The sequence below is a fragment of the Otolemur garnettii genome, unplaced genomic scaffold (assembly GCF_000181295.1).
Source record: "Otolemur garnettii isolate 467f Iridium unplaced genomic scaffold, OtoGar3 scaffold00045, whole genome shotgun sequence".
Classification (NCBI taxonomy): Eukaryota; Metazoa; Chordata; class Mammalia; order Primates; family Galagidae; genus Otolemur; species Otolemur garnettii.
The window spans coordinates 25,116-38,595 of NW_003852440.1; the positions used below are offsets into that span (position 1 = coordinate 25,116).

The 13,480-nt window shown below is 36.0% G+C and overlaps 1 protein-coding gene across 1 annotated transcript in view; it reads left to right on the forward strand.

Annotated features, from left to right (window-relative positions):
* Positions 1-13,407, forward strand: part of LOC100961429 (lysophospholipase-like protein 1) — a 20,081-nt gene extending 6,674 nt beyond the window's left edge. The window contains exons 2-3 of the mRNA XM_012805894.1: positions 11,883-11,998; positions 13,074-13,407. Coding sequence (XP_012661348.1) covers positions 11,883-11,998; positions 13,074-13,313 — 356 coding nt within the window. The 3' untranslated portion in view covers positions 13,314-13,407. The remainder of the gene's footprint in view (positions 1-11,882; positions 11,999-13,073) is intronic.
* Positions 13,408-13,480: the final 73 nt, after the last annotated feature.

Below are 13,480 nucleotides of genomic sequence, written 5' to 3' on the forward strand. Positions count from 1 at the left end.
TCACATTTATAGCCTTATGGTCTCAGAAGAAACAAGCTGTAATTTCTGTTCTTTTAATTTTGCTCAGATTTGATTCATATCCTAGGATGTTATCTATTTTGGAGTATGTGCCTTGGGCTGACAAGGAGAAGTATATTCTTTTGCTTTGGGATAATGTGTTTTGTGTATTTCTGTTAATCTCTTTTGTTCTAGGGTCATGTTTAAGTCCTTTGTATCCTTGTTTAGTTTCTGTTCAGAGGATCTGTCCAGTTCTGTCCAAGGGGTGTAAAAGTCCCTGGCTATTATGGTGTTATGGGATATCATATTGCTTAGACCCATCAGGGTCTGTTTCATAAATCTGGGAACATTTAAGTTAGGTGCATAAATATTTAAAATTGTGATGTCTTTTTGTTGTATTGTTTCTTTGACCAGTATGATGTATCCATCTTTGTCTTTCTCAACTATAGTTGCTTTGAATCCACTTGTATCTGCAAATGAGATTGCAATCCCACCTTTCTTCTTATTTCCATTTTCTTGAAAATCCCTTAACTCTTGAGTCTCGATTTGTCCTTCAGGGCTAGATGTGTCTCCTGGAGACAGCATGTAGATGGCTTGTGCTTTTTTTATCCAGTCAGCCAGCCAACCTGTACCTCTTCAGTGGTGAATTCAATCCATTGACATGTATTGAGAGTATCGATAAGTATGGTGGTATTTTATTCATCTTGTTGTGAGAAAATTTGTTATGTAGTTTTATCCTTTGTGCCATTGTGGAAGCTAAGTTTTGGCCTCTGCCTTCTAAGTGTTTACTTTGGTGGTAGTCCATGGTGGTGATCAGTGCTAAGAATAGGTCTTAGGTATTTCCTGTAGAGCTGGTCTTGTTGTGGCAAATTACCTCAGGGCTTGTATATCTGCAAAAGATTTGATTTCTCCATCCATTTTGAAGCTTAGTTTAGCAGGATACAGAATTCTGGGCTGAAAATTATTTTGTTTATTTAAGGATGCTAAAGGTGGATGACCATGCTCTTCTGACTTAGAAAGTTTCAGTTGAAAAGTCTGCTGTCATCCTAATGGCTCTGCCCTTGTAGGTCAGTTGGTGCTTACTCCTGGCTGCTTGCAGAATTTTCTCCTTCATTTTGACTTTGGACAGGATCATTACAATGTGTCTTGTTAGAGCTGAGATGACCCAGAGTTTGACATTCATTTGAAAGGAGTGTGTCAGTGTCATTAGTAAAACTTGGGAAGTTTTCCCTTAATGGTAGTCTCCAACAGGGCTTCCATTCCTTTGGGACAATCTTCTTCCCCTTCAGGGATTCCTATTATTTGTATGTTTGAATGCTTCGTGGAGTCTCATAGTTCTCTCAGTGCCTGCTCTACTTTCTCTGTCTTCTTTTCTGCCTCTTTAACTACCTGAGTGAACTCAAAAACTTTATCCTCTAGCTCTGAGGTTCTTTCTTCTCCATGGTCTAATCTATTTTTGATACTTTCTACCCCATCTTTATATTCCCTGATTGTCTCTGTCATTTCCTCAAGCTATGCTATATCCTTTCTATATTCTACATATCTCTCATCTAACTTTTGGTTCTGTCTTTTAATTTTCACATCCATTTCCTTTATTGTCTTCATCATCCATATTTTGAATTCCCTTTCTGTCAGATCCGTTATTTCCTTACAGGAGGAGTCTTCTGTAAAAGCTGCCTCATGGTCCCTTACAGGAGTTGCTCTGTTTTGGTTTTTCATGGTGCCTGAATTTTTCTATTGGTTCTTCCTGTGTGTGTTCTTTTTGTTCATCTCCCTTTGCTCTTTTTCCCTTCTCTCTTCTTCCTCCTTTGCTTCACATTACCTTGTCTCAGAGTTGAGAGAGAGAGACCTCTTGGTATGAGGTCAAAAGGAGGAGAAAGGTAAAGAGCAAGCAGGTAGAAATAAGAGGAAAAAATAAGCAAAGAGTAAAAGAAAAGAAGAAGAAATAAAAAAAGGGAAGGAGGAGTAACAAAAAAACTTGAAGAATTAGAGAGAAGGAGGTCAGGAAGAGAAGATGAAGGTGATGGAAGAAATGATATTGATCAGCACGGTGTTAAAGCCATGGCTGCAACTCAAGGATTTTGAGGGACTGGGCTGGGCAGATTCCTCGAAATCAGGCACTTCTTACTAGCCTAAGCTGAGCCAGACTCTTCCTCTGCCAAAAATAGGAAGAGAAAAAAAAGGACCAAAAACAAAAAATAAGAAGGAATAATTAAGTATAAAAACAAAATAGAAAAATTCTGCAACATGTTCTTGCCAATACTTTCTTCCTAGGGTCAAAGGCAGAAAAATCTCTTAACGCCCTTGAAGCAGACTACTGCTGTGGCCTACCTGCCTGACCACAGCTGTGTCTCCCCAGCTCTCAGCAAAACCAGAAAAAAAAAAAGAAGGAAAAAATAAATAATAATAAAGTAAGAATAGATAAAGGAAATTAAAAATTCTATTATAATAAAGGAGAGAGGGAAGTGCAATAATGAAAGAAAAGAGAAAGACAAAACAAAAGGAGGTGATAAGATGATATCTTAGCTTTTGCAAAAGAGATTTATGTGGGAGTGAAGAGAAAAGTGAGCAAGTCACTGTCCAAAGAAAGAATGTAGAGGAGTGAAATAAGGCGAGAGAATAAATGAGGCTAAAATACTATAGCCAAAAATACAGGAGCCCTTGCTCTTGATGAAAGTAAAAATGGAAGATAAGAAAAGAACCAACCAAACCAATTAGCAAGAAACCAAACATATCAATACAAAATAACAAAAAGCTCTAATAACCAAAAATAAGCCACCTCAGCAACAAATAAATGAACAAAGAAGAAAAAGGAAAAAAAAAATACAACACCAAGAGAAAACAGAAAAAGAGACAAAAATAAAGAAAGTTACATATATAAAAGTCTATATACATATACAGATATGTATGTATACAAATATATGCATGAAAGAAGTGTCCAACTTTAGTAGGAATATATTTGTGTTGCAATATATTGCTGGGACACCAGGTGGTGCTGCAGTTTTAGGGGACGGACAACACAGCTGGTAACCTCTCTCTAGTTCCCAGGCATAGACCTGTTTCCCAACTTAATGGTCCACAGTGATTACCTGATTATTTCCTCAGCATTCAACCACTGGATTGGGATCTCAAAGCTCTACAGAATCCTTCAGAGGCAGGTCTCACTGTGCCCCTAGACAACAGTTCTGATGGGGTGCAGGAGTCCCTGAGGCTGTCTCTGCTGGAGGTACAATCCCAGCAGATGGAACTAAGAAGGCCGTGTCCCTGGAGAACGCCAGTCCTCACCACCTTCTCTCAACCTTCCCACAATGCTCCCCCCCCCAACCCTTCAAGACTTTCCCAGTATGGCCATCTCTGCTGCTACCGAGCTGGTGGCAGATCTGCTGCAACCAGCCCTCAAATCTGACTGCTGTACACTGTTCGGGTGTGCCTACTCTTCCAGGGTTTCCACACAAAACGCAGCTTCTCCTGAGAGCCGAAAACTGCGAAAAGCCTTCCTCCCATCCCCAACCTCTGTGACAGAGCTGGTCCTCCTCCCCCCCCCGCCCCCACACACACACAGGCTTGTGGAAACTTGCCTAGTGTGTCAGTACCCGTAGCATTTTGCCACCTTGGCAACCTGAGCCACAGCTCCAGGCAAGGTCTCTGTGCCAAGCATAGCCTGGCTTCCTCTCAGCCAAATGATCTTTCTGTTTGCCATCTTGTGCTGCCCCTCTAGACTGCTGGCTTCTAATCCCGGAATCATAGTTTTATCAGTCTCTTATGTTGGGATGATTGTAATAATACTGTATACATAGCAGAACTGTGATAATTGAATTAGTTTATGTGGAATACTTAGAAATGTGTCTGACATACAAAGTTGAAAGCCTTCTTTCTATTGTTAAGTGTACTGTTTATATCACTTACCTTGGCGACCCACATAGCAAAAGGCCATACTGGAACAGCAGTACCTCCGGGAGACCTGTAGGCAGCTCATTGTTTCTTCCTTTCTGGCTGCTTGCTTTTTCCTTACTGGGGTATCAGCTGTGCTTCCCTTTTTTTCTTTTTCACTGCTCCTAGAATATTGAAAGAGAAGTTACCAGTTCATATTTTTCTACTGGTTTTTATGCTTCTGTACATTGTCTATTAGAGTACAGTTTAAGTTAAGATTTAAGTGCTATTCATGACATTTTAATGAAGGAGAGATTCAGTGGGAAATCAAAGGAAAAATGCATGTCTGACCCCAAACAATTTTTAAATACACGTGATACACCCCATAGTAAGGAATAAGATTCAGTTAGATTATTTTTTTAAAAAATTAATTATAATGGGGAAAACCAGAAAAACTATGAAGTTGAAAAAGAAAAATGAAGGTGAAATTATTAATGATGTGATTAAATGTACATTTTGAAAAGATTGCTCAGACAATACTATAGTGCAGTGGTCCCCAACGTTTTTGGCACTGAGGTCTGTTTCGTGTAAGATAATTTTTCCACAGATCCAGGGGAGGAGGTGGAGAATGGCTTCAGGATAATTCAAGTGCATAAAATATCCTCCTCAGATCAAGACATTAGGTTCTTACAAGGAGTGCACACCCTAGATCCCAGCTGACAGTAGGGTTCGTGGTCCTGTGAGAATCTAAGGCTGCTGCTTATCTCCCAAGAGGCAGAGTTCAGGTTGTAATGCAGTGACGTGGAGCAGCAGTAAGTACAGATAAAGCTCACTCTCTGGCCTGCCACTCACCTCTTGCTCTGAGGCCTGGTTCCTAATAGGCCACCTGTGGACACTGGGGTGCTGGTCTGCAGCTCACTCTCTGGCCTGCCACTCACCTCTTGCTCTGACGCCTGGTTCCTAATGGGGCACCTGTGGACACTGGGGTGCTGGTCTGCAGCTCACTCTCTGGCCTGCCACTCAGCTCTTGCTCTGAAGCCTGGTTCCGAATAGGCCACCTGTGGACACTGGGGTGCTGGTCTGCAGCCTGGGAATTGGGGACCGCAGCTGTAGAGGGCTGGCTGAATGGAGGAAATCAGAAAGAATGCAACTGCAAAATAGAATGGTAAAAGATTACCTGATGTATACATTATTTTAATATCTTGGGAATACAGGGATGAGTAGGATGGTATTTAAGAAAATTTTAGTCAAACTACAGGATTTAATTGAAGTTTTCTGCAATGGGTACGTATTGCTTTCCAGCAGAAAAAAATTAATAAACCTTTGTTAAGATAGGAAAGAGCCGAGCAAAAGGTTCACTGCATATCCTAGTTCTGATATATAGTGAATGTACATTAAGAACATAAAAAAAGTTTATTTTTCTTATTTTTGAATACCTATACTTCACAAGATTATGCAGGTTATGATAAAACGTAGAGGAAACAAGCAATAAAATCGTGACTTTTAAATTGCTTTCTGAAAGTTGCCAATATAGTTATTTGCAGAACCAGGATTAAAATCTTGTATTGAGAAAAAAATAACAATTACTAATTTTAGATTATCTTGCCTCTGACTTTGTCAACATATTGAAAGTGTCCAGTGTGCCAAGTGTAAGCCTATTTCATAGTCACTACATTCTCCTTTTCTGTGACCACCTGTCTTGAAACTCTTCATTCAGTGGGTTTCTATATAATGTGAAAAATCAAAATAGAGAAAGGTATCATTTTTCCCTCCTATACTGTTGTGCTTAGAAAGTATATATTGTAATAATATTCTTAAATTAGTTGGCATTTCTATTACACTTGACAATTTTTAAATTACTGTTATATATCATGGTAAATTATATTTAGGTAGTGCTTAAGATCTCTTGAAACTTTAATGTCTAAAAATTGAATATAATTTATTCTCACTTCAGAGGTAAAGAAACCAAAGTTAACATTACTGAGTAGTTGGGACTAGAACCCAGGTCCCTTGGCTTAGTGAAGAACTTTGTACGTGAACAGATTCCTTTGTTGGCCACTAGGTGGCGATAACTTGATGTTAAGAGAAAATATTTACAGAATTTAGATTTAACTTTGATCTAGGATGTATAGAACGTCAGAATTTTTATAATTATGAGAAGATTATCAGAATTTTGAAGCAGGGAAAATCAAGTGCTTCTGAAATTACATTTGAGTGATTTACATGGACAATCTAAATACTTACCATAATGGGAATGGTTAGCAAATTACAGTCCATTAACAGCATTGAATATTATATACCAACTAAGTACTGTATATACACACATAAAAGGTACTCAGTAAGTATCAATTAAAAAATAATTATAAAGTTTTGTGATTCTGTAGAAATACTTTCAAATCAGTTATTACATGAAGGAAAAAACAAGACATGGAATTGTACATATAGAGTAAGTTTAAATGTTAAAATGAGTTTTAAAAGGACATGTCAAAATTATGTAAAGTAATAAGATTCTTGATTACTTGTTTTCTTCTTTTATATGTATCTGCATAGTAGAAACGCTTTTTACAGTGATTGTATAATAGTATAGTTTTGTTTTGTTTTGTTTTGTTTTGTTTTGTTTTTTGTAGTTTTTGCCTGGGGCTGGGTTCGAACCCGCCATCTCCAGCATATGGGGCCGGCACCCTACTCTTTTGAGCCACAGGCACCGCTCCAATAGTGTAGTAATTTTATAATCAGATTCAAAACAAAAATAAAATGAAGCAATAGTTGGGATTCTTTTTTTTTTTTTTTTTAATAGTTGGGATTCTTAAGGTAAAACTTGGCACCACAATTTCCAGGCTTCCTTTTCCTAAACCTATACAAATTTCTTCTGAAGTTCTGCTGGGAGATAAGAGTTGAGAATGATGGCTTTTGTCTACTTTCTTTGACCATAAATATATTTTAATTAAACAACTTGTTTCTTTAAAGCAATGTTAGGACTTTAAAGGCTTAGGACTGTGTAACAGTTTTCCATAGAGGACAGAAATGATTTTTTTATTCTGAAAATTTTGTGTGAGAGTAAATAAATATGTTAGCATAATTTCTGTATTCCCTAGTCTTTTTGAGACTTTATGAACACTTAAGTCTAAAGAATAATTATAAAACTATGTAAATTAAATGGAAGAACTTTTACATTTGGGATAGTGATGGACTTTCTTACTTTTTAAAAATTCTATTCAATTGATACCAAACCTAATTATATGAATTTTTTTTTTACTATTTTGCTTTTTTAATAGATTGTTTCTATTTTATATAAAGAGTTCATAAAGCCTGCTTTATTATTTTTAAACATGTCTTATTCAGCTTGTTAATCTTAAATGTATGTTGAAACGTTAACTCTTGACATTTTAAATACTTCAGCAGCAACTATAAATATCCATTATATAACCATTACCTACAATGAATTTACTATTTGGTATTTACTTATTGAACAGTGTACTTTATATTAGGTTTTAGACTCTTAGATGGAAAATTGAATTCAAATAACTGGTCCTTTGTGTTAAATTTTCTTCTATTAGAAAAAAATACACAAAGTCCCTTTTCACAGTAGTGTCCCATGCTAAGGTGACTATATTGTCAAAGACGGCTGGTGAAGAATTACACATTACCTCACAAGATTATAAATGGGTAAGGAACTTAGGTTACATTTTAAAATAAATAAATAAAATAATAAGATTTCAATGAGTACATTTTTCCTCATTGTAATTTACGAGAATTGAACATGAGGCAAAATGTCTGCAGGATGCATTTCTGCGTGTTCATGATGCCATTTTACATGTGTTTTCTTTTTTTAGTTAGTCTTGTCCCATCAAGAGTCTCAGAAACTACATAAAGTGATTAGGTTGCCTGATGAAGTGTTGGGGGCACTTAATATGTAGAATTTTCTCAGTAGGAAGGCTTTTAAAATCATTTTTAATGTAAGTTTTTGCCCACCAATCTATTTTATTGACGTTTTACCTTTTACTGATCTTTCCCTTAGCTTTAAAATTTACAAAATGTTCATTTTATTATTGTTCCACTTGTGAATTTTGAAGCTTTTTTTGTATTCACTGGTTCATCTTAGAAAACCTAGAAATTCCTTACCCAATGTGATAGCCACTAGCTACATGTAATTCTTAAAATTTGAATTTAAACTAAAGTTAAATAAAATTTAAAAGGTCGATCCTCAGTCCCACTAATCATAGTTCACATATTCATTAGCTACATTTGGCAAGTACGCAATTCAAGCTTTTGTATTTCTTAGAAAAGTAACAACTTTGCTCCTGCAGCCTTGGTATCTATAGCATATGGATTTTTTTAATATCACAGCCATATTTTCACTTTTTGTTTTTACCCATTATACTTAATTTTGAATAATTTGCCACACAATAGCAATTCTCAAATATCTGCTTTATTAAAAATTAGACGTATGCAGTGAGATTTTTGTTAGTGAGTCTGGGATTGAGTCTAAACTCTTTATTTTTAAAAAGCGAAATCAGGAATGATTGGCAAGGAGAACAGTTTGAATTCATTTTTAGATTTTCTAAGCTTTTTTATATCAAATTATCAAAAAGCTGTATTTCTTGATGATAAGTTGGTCTTCTTACAGAAGTATCCTCATTGAACTAACTACAGTTTACATTATTTATTCCATAAATATTTATTAAGCACCTCTTACGTACCAGACATTGTTCTCAGCATGGAGGGGGGGGGAATATAATGGTAAAGAAAACAGACAAAAGTTCTTGCCCTCATAATCAGTACATTCTAGCAAACGTTAAGTCTTTATGACCCAGAAGAGTCAGTAGCAGATGTGGCTGTACGTAGAATGTTTGATTTGGAATGGTATGTTTAATAAAGATCCACTTAATGAATTCCACTTAAAAATTCAATACTAGGACAAGTTTCCAGTGTGATTTGTTATGATTCCTTGTTCTAACGAGAAGCTGTTAAATGCCCAGTTGTACCCTTAATTACTGCCCCCACCCCAGTATCATCGATTCTGAATCTTTTTCTCTTTCATTCTTAACCTCTCACTCTTTCTTTAGATCCTGCCTTTTCCTCTTTCATATCTCCCTAACCTGCCCTGAATTATAGAGTTTTATTATTAATAGGGTATTTGATTATAAGCAAGCTGGAATTCATTTCTAAATAAATGGGCTATCAGGAAAACGGGAGATTGCTAAGATCAGTTCTAGTTCAGAAAGCTAGAATTGTGCTCTGAGAGATACAGGTTCTTATTTCTTAATTGAAAGTGGAATTTTAGTTTATGTTTTTAATTTCAGATTGATTTAAAAGTACAAACGATTAGGTTCACTGTTGGATTTGTTAGGTAAAGCCCGAGTTGTAGTGGAGCCTCTAAGTTTTGAAATCCCTGGTAATTTCCTTGTTGATAGTGGAGTTATGAAGTTATTTGTCCTTAAGAGTTTGGTAGAAACCCTAAACATCATCTAGGCCAGCTATATAATTTTACTACACATGAAGTCCTACCTTTAAATAATGTACACAGAGACAGTTAGCAAGGAAGTATAGGCAAGACCAGAACTCAGATTCCATTATTTTCAGCCTAGCCTTCCTCTTTCCACCAAATCTTAAAGTAGAAAATGCTCTGTGTATCTTTGTAATAAAGTTAAGAAATGTTTGTAACTTTTCTTTTCTCTTCTTTCATCCTATAATACACACATATGGTTTCTAAAGTTTCAGTTAAACTTTTATTGAGTTGTCACTCGGTGCCAGGCTCTGTCCTCACCCCTGGGCATGTCAAGATGAAGCCAGCCCCTTGGTACGTGTGAGGTGAGAGGGCAGAGGCACTCTTTGTTCAGCTAATGATAAGCACTTAAAGTTGAGGATTAAAGAAAGGTTTCCTATGCTTAAGTATTTTCTAAAGAATTAGTTTATATTAGATAAATTAAATCTTGCTAAGAATTTTATTTCAAAATGTATTTGCTTTGTAACCCACATGATATTTTTACATAGAATATCTTGAGAAGTCTATAATTAGAACTGTGGCCAAACCCAATAGAGTTTAGAATTTTTTCTGCATGCAGTGTTAAACTGCCAGAAATTCTAATCTTGTCTACTGTGAAAAGCTCTTTATATCCAAATGGGATATGTCAAATATTTATTAATGCACAAATTCATGGCAAATGTAACCCAGTGGCTTTTAGCCTTTGGGGGAATCTAATGCACCTATGCAAGTTTGTCATACAGTTTTAAGATGTTTATGCTGTTTTCTCCCCTATCAAGTTTATTCATGAACTATTAATAATTTGGTATATCTGCATCTTGGAGTGTTAGAGGAGCCTTTTGTATGGTTCTCATCCATTGTGGGGTACTGTTCTTGATGAGAACTTATTATGTCTTCCTGGTATGTTGAAAATCACAGATATAGGCTCGGCGCCTGTGGCTCAAGCGGCTAAGGCGCCAGCCACATACACCTAAGGTTGCGGGTTCGAATCCCCAACCCGGGCCCGCCAAATAACAATGCTGGCTGCAACCAAAAAATGGCCAGGCATTGTGGTGGGCGCCTGTGGTCCCAGCTACTTGGGAGGCTGAGGCAGGAGACTCGCTTGAGCCCAGGAGTTCTGCGCGCGCGCTGCACCGGCACTCTACCCAGGGGGATAGCTTGAGGCTCCGTCTCAAAAAAAAAAGAAAAGAAAAGAAAAGAAAATCACAGATATAATTAATACTTGTCATACGTGCATATGTGATCATTATTTACATATTATGCCCTTTTATAGCTAACGTTTGCAAGGCTGGTAATCCTCTCTCATATGTTTGTGTTCTATGTCCAAAATAATATTATCTGCCTATCCCAGATAAAGCAGGCCTATTTTAATAAATATTAAAAAGAAAATAAAATGTACATTAAACTCTGTCGCAAGAGGTCTGAATTCCAAAATTTCTAGCTTTACATCTAAAATTCAGGATGCAACAACCTTAAACAGATCACCTGATTTCCTTGGGCCTCTGTTGCCTGCCTGTATAAAAGAAAGATTTTGTAATAAATTCAAAGTTATGATCTGAAACGGCTCAGCTTTACACTTTAAGTAAAATAAAGGATGCTAAATCCACATCAGAGTCTATTTTTGTGTTTTCATGAGTATGTGGCTACATTCTGTCAGGAAACATGAATGAGATGTCATTCAGCCTTGGGAATATCCTACTGAGCTGTGTCAGGCTTGGACTGGCCACTCTCTCTGCTGCGGTCACGTTGTGTACCGTGGTCTGTGATGGATGTGTTGCCTCATCAGAGTCCCCCTGAACAGGAGGGTGTTTTAATTTCTGTATCTTCAGTGACTAGCATGATGTTTGGCACATAAAAGACAATACTATGGAACACCTTCATCAAATGAATAAATGACTTTTTCAAACTCTTAATTTTAAAAAGTACATATAGGTTTATATTTTTTATTTTTGTTACACCAACATAATTCAGTTTCCAAACAAAAGTGTAATTCAAAAATATTTTAACTAGCTCATCAAGTTTTTAGCCATCTTTCCTAATTCAAAATTCACTAAATAACTATTACATTATGTGGCAGGCACTAGAAACATAACTCCTCATGGAGCTCACAGCTTGGCAAGTAAGACAAAAAGGTATGTGTTCTTAATTGTAGTTGTGAAGTGAAGATTTCTATATTGTAAAAAATATATAAGTAGACATTAAAATTTAAATAAATAATGATTACACTATGACTCATATTTTGAATTGTGATAAATATTTTTACTTGGTGAACAGGCTTCTTTGTTCGGTTCTAGCTCCTTTTATAATACAGATCTATCTACCAGTGATGGCGTAGATGTAACTAGGTTATTTATTCACAGCGGGCTTTTTTAAAGTAGACTAAATTTCTTTTTATCATTCTGTAACTTTAAAGGTTTCTTTACAGATGCTTTAAAGTTATTTACGAGTGATTGACAAAGATATACCTTATTCTGAATTAGTGTTGCGTATATTCTGCTTTTGCTGATGAGCTTATTTTTGCTTCTTTAAGGAGGATTTTCTATGGGAGGATGCATGGCAATGCATTTAGCATATAGAAACCACCAAGATGTGGCAGGAGTATTTGCTCTTTCTAGTTTTCTAAATAAAGCATCTGCTGTTTACCAGGTAAGTTAAAAAAAAAAAAAAAAACCTAAAACACAAAATGGACACACATTGGAACTAAAACAAAATTGGTGATTGAGCCATAAAAAACTAATGCAGTTTTTGCACAAATACTGTAAATTGAGCATTCCTGAAATTTATGGCCATGTTAGATATATTGATTAAATCCTAGCACATCATTAATGTTCAGGAAATGGCTTGTACAAAGAATATTGTTAAGCAGAATGTCAAGGAGGAAAGGAGATGTGTATATATATGTATATATATGTATATTTTTTGTGGGTATAGCACACTCCCACACACACACAGGGTGCCCCCCCAAAAGTGTACATTTTACGAAAGGAAAAAGCTGTATTGAAATTATAATATTCAAGTCATGTTTGATTTCTGCAGTTAGAAGTCATATAAGATACAGTACACAAAAAAACCTTATTGGAATATATTGAGTAATTCAGGTTTAATAGTTTTTTCGTTTCTTAAAATGTATGCACTTTTTTTTTTTTTTTTGTGGTATTCTCTATAGCATGTATGTGTCTTTTATACATATTGAAAATATAGATGATCCTAGCCAGGTTTTCTTATTATGTCACGAACATAAAACAAAAAGCAATTACATCACTGTTACTCCTTTTGTGGCAATGTCATAATTTATGAATATGATACATTGTAGTGTTACAACTTCTTTACCAGAAGTAGAAGTGATAAAGAAAATACAGAAATGAGAACTAGAATGGAGATTGTCCCCTAGCTCTGTATTCTTCCTTCTGTCACTTTCTGTGAAGAGCTCTGTCTTCTCAGGTCACTTAGTTTCTTTAGGAAATTGCATTGGCTGTTTTTCCAACAGTCCTCTATTGAATTCATGTCACATACAGCCACAGCTCAAATGCTGATGCCACCAACCAGCTAAGGCCCCAGGCTGGGCCACCACTGTACACCTGAGATAGCACCACCTCTGCCTGTTTTTTCCCTTTGGTTATTGAAACATGGTAAAATTAAAAGTTTTCTACTCTCTGATTTCTAAGAATCATCTGTTTAAATGGAATTTCTTAAACTTTTGTTTTTATATCTTCTTCTCCAGGTACTTCAGAAAAGTGATGGTGTACTCCCTGAATTATTTCAGTGTCACGGTACTGCAGATGAGTTAGTTCTTCATTCTTGGGGAGAAGAGACAAACTCAATGATAAAATCTCTAGGTGTGAGTGCCAAGTTTCTCAGTTTTCCAGATGTTTACCATGAGCTAAGCAAAACGGAGCTAGAAAAACTGAAGTCATGGATTCTTACAAAACTACCCGGAGACACGGAAAGCCAAAGGGAATGAGTCAAGACTGATTGACTAATATGCATACAGTATCTTTGTGAAGACTGATTTTTACTGCCAAGTTGTAATAAATAATTAAAATATTAAGTAATAATTTCTGACTTATGTATTTATTAGTTATAAAATGCCTAGCACTGTAGAAAGTAATATCTTACTAATGGAAAACA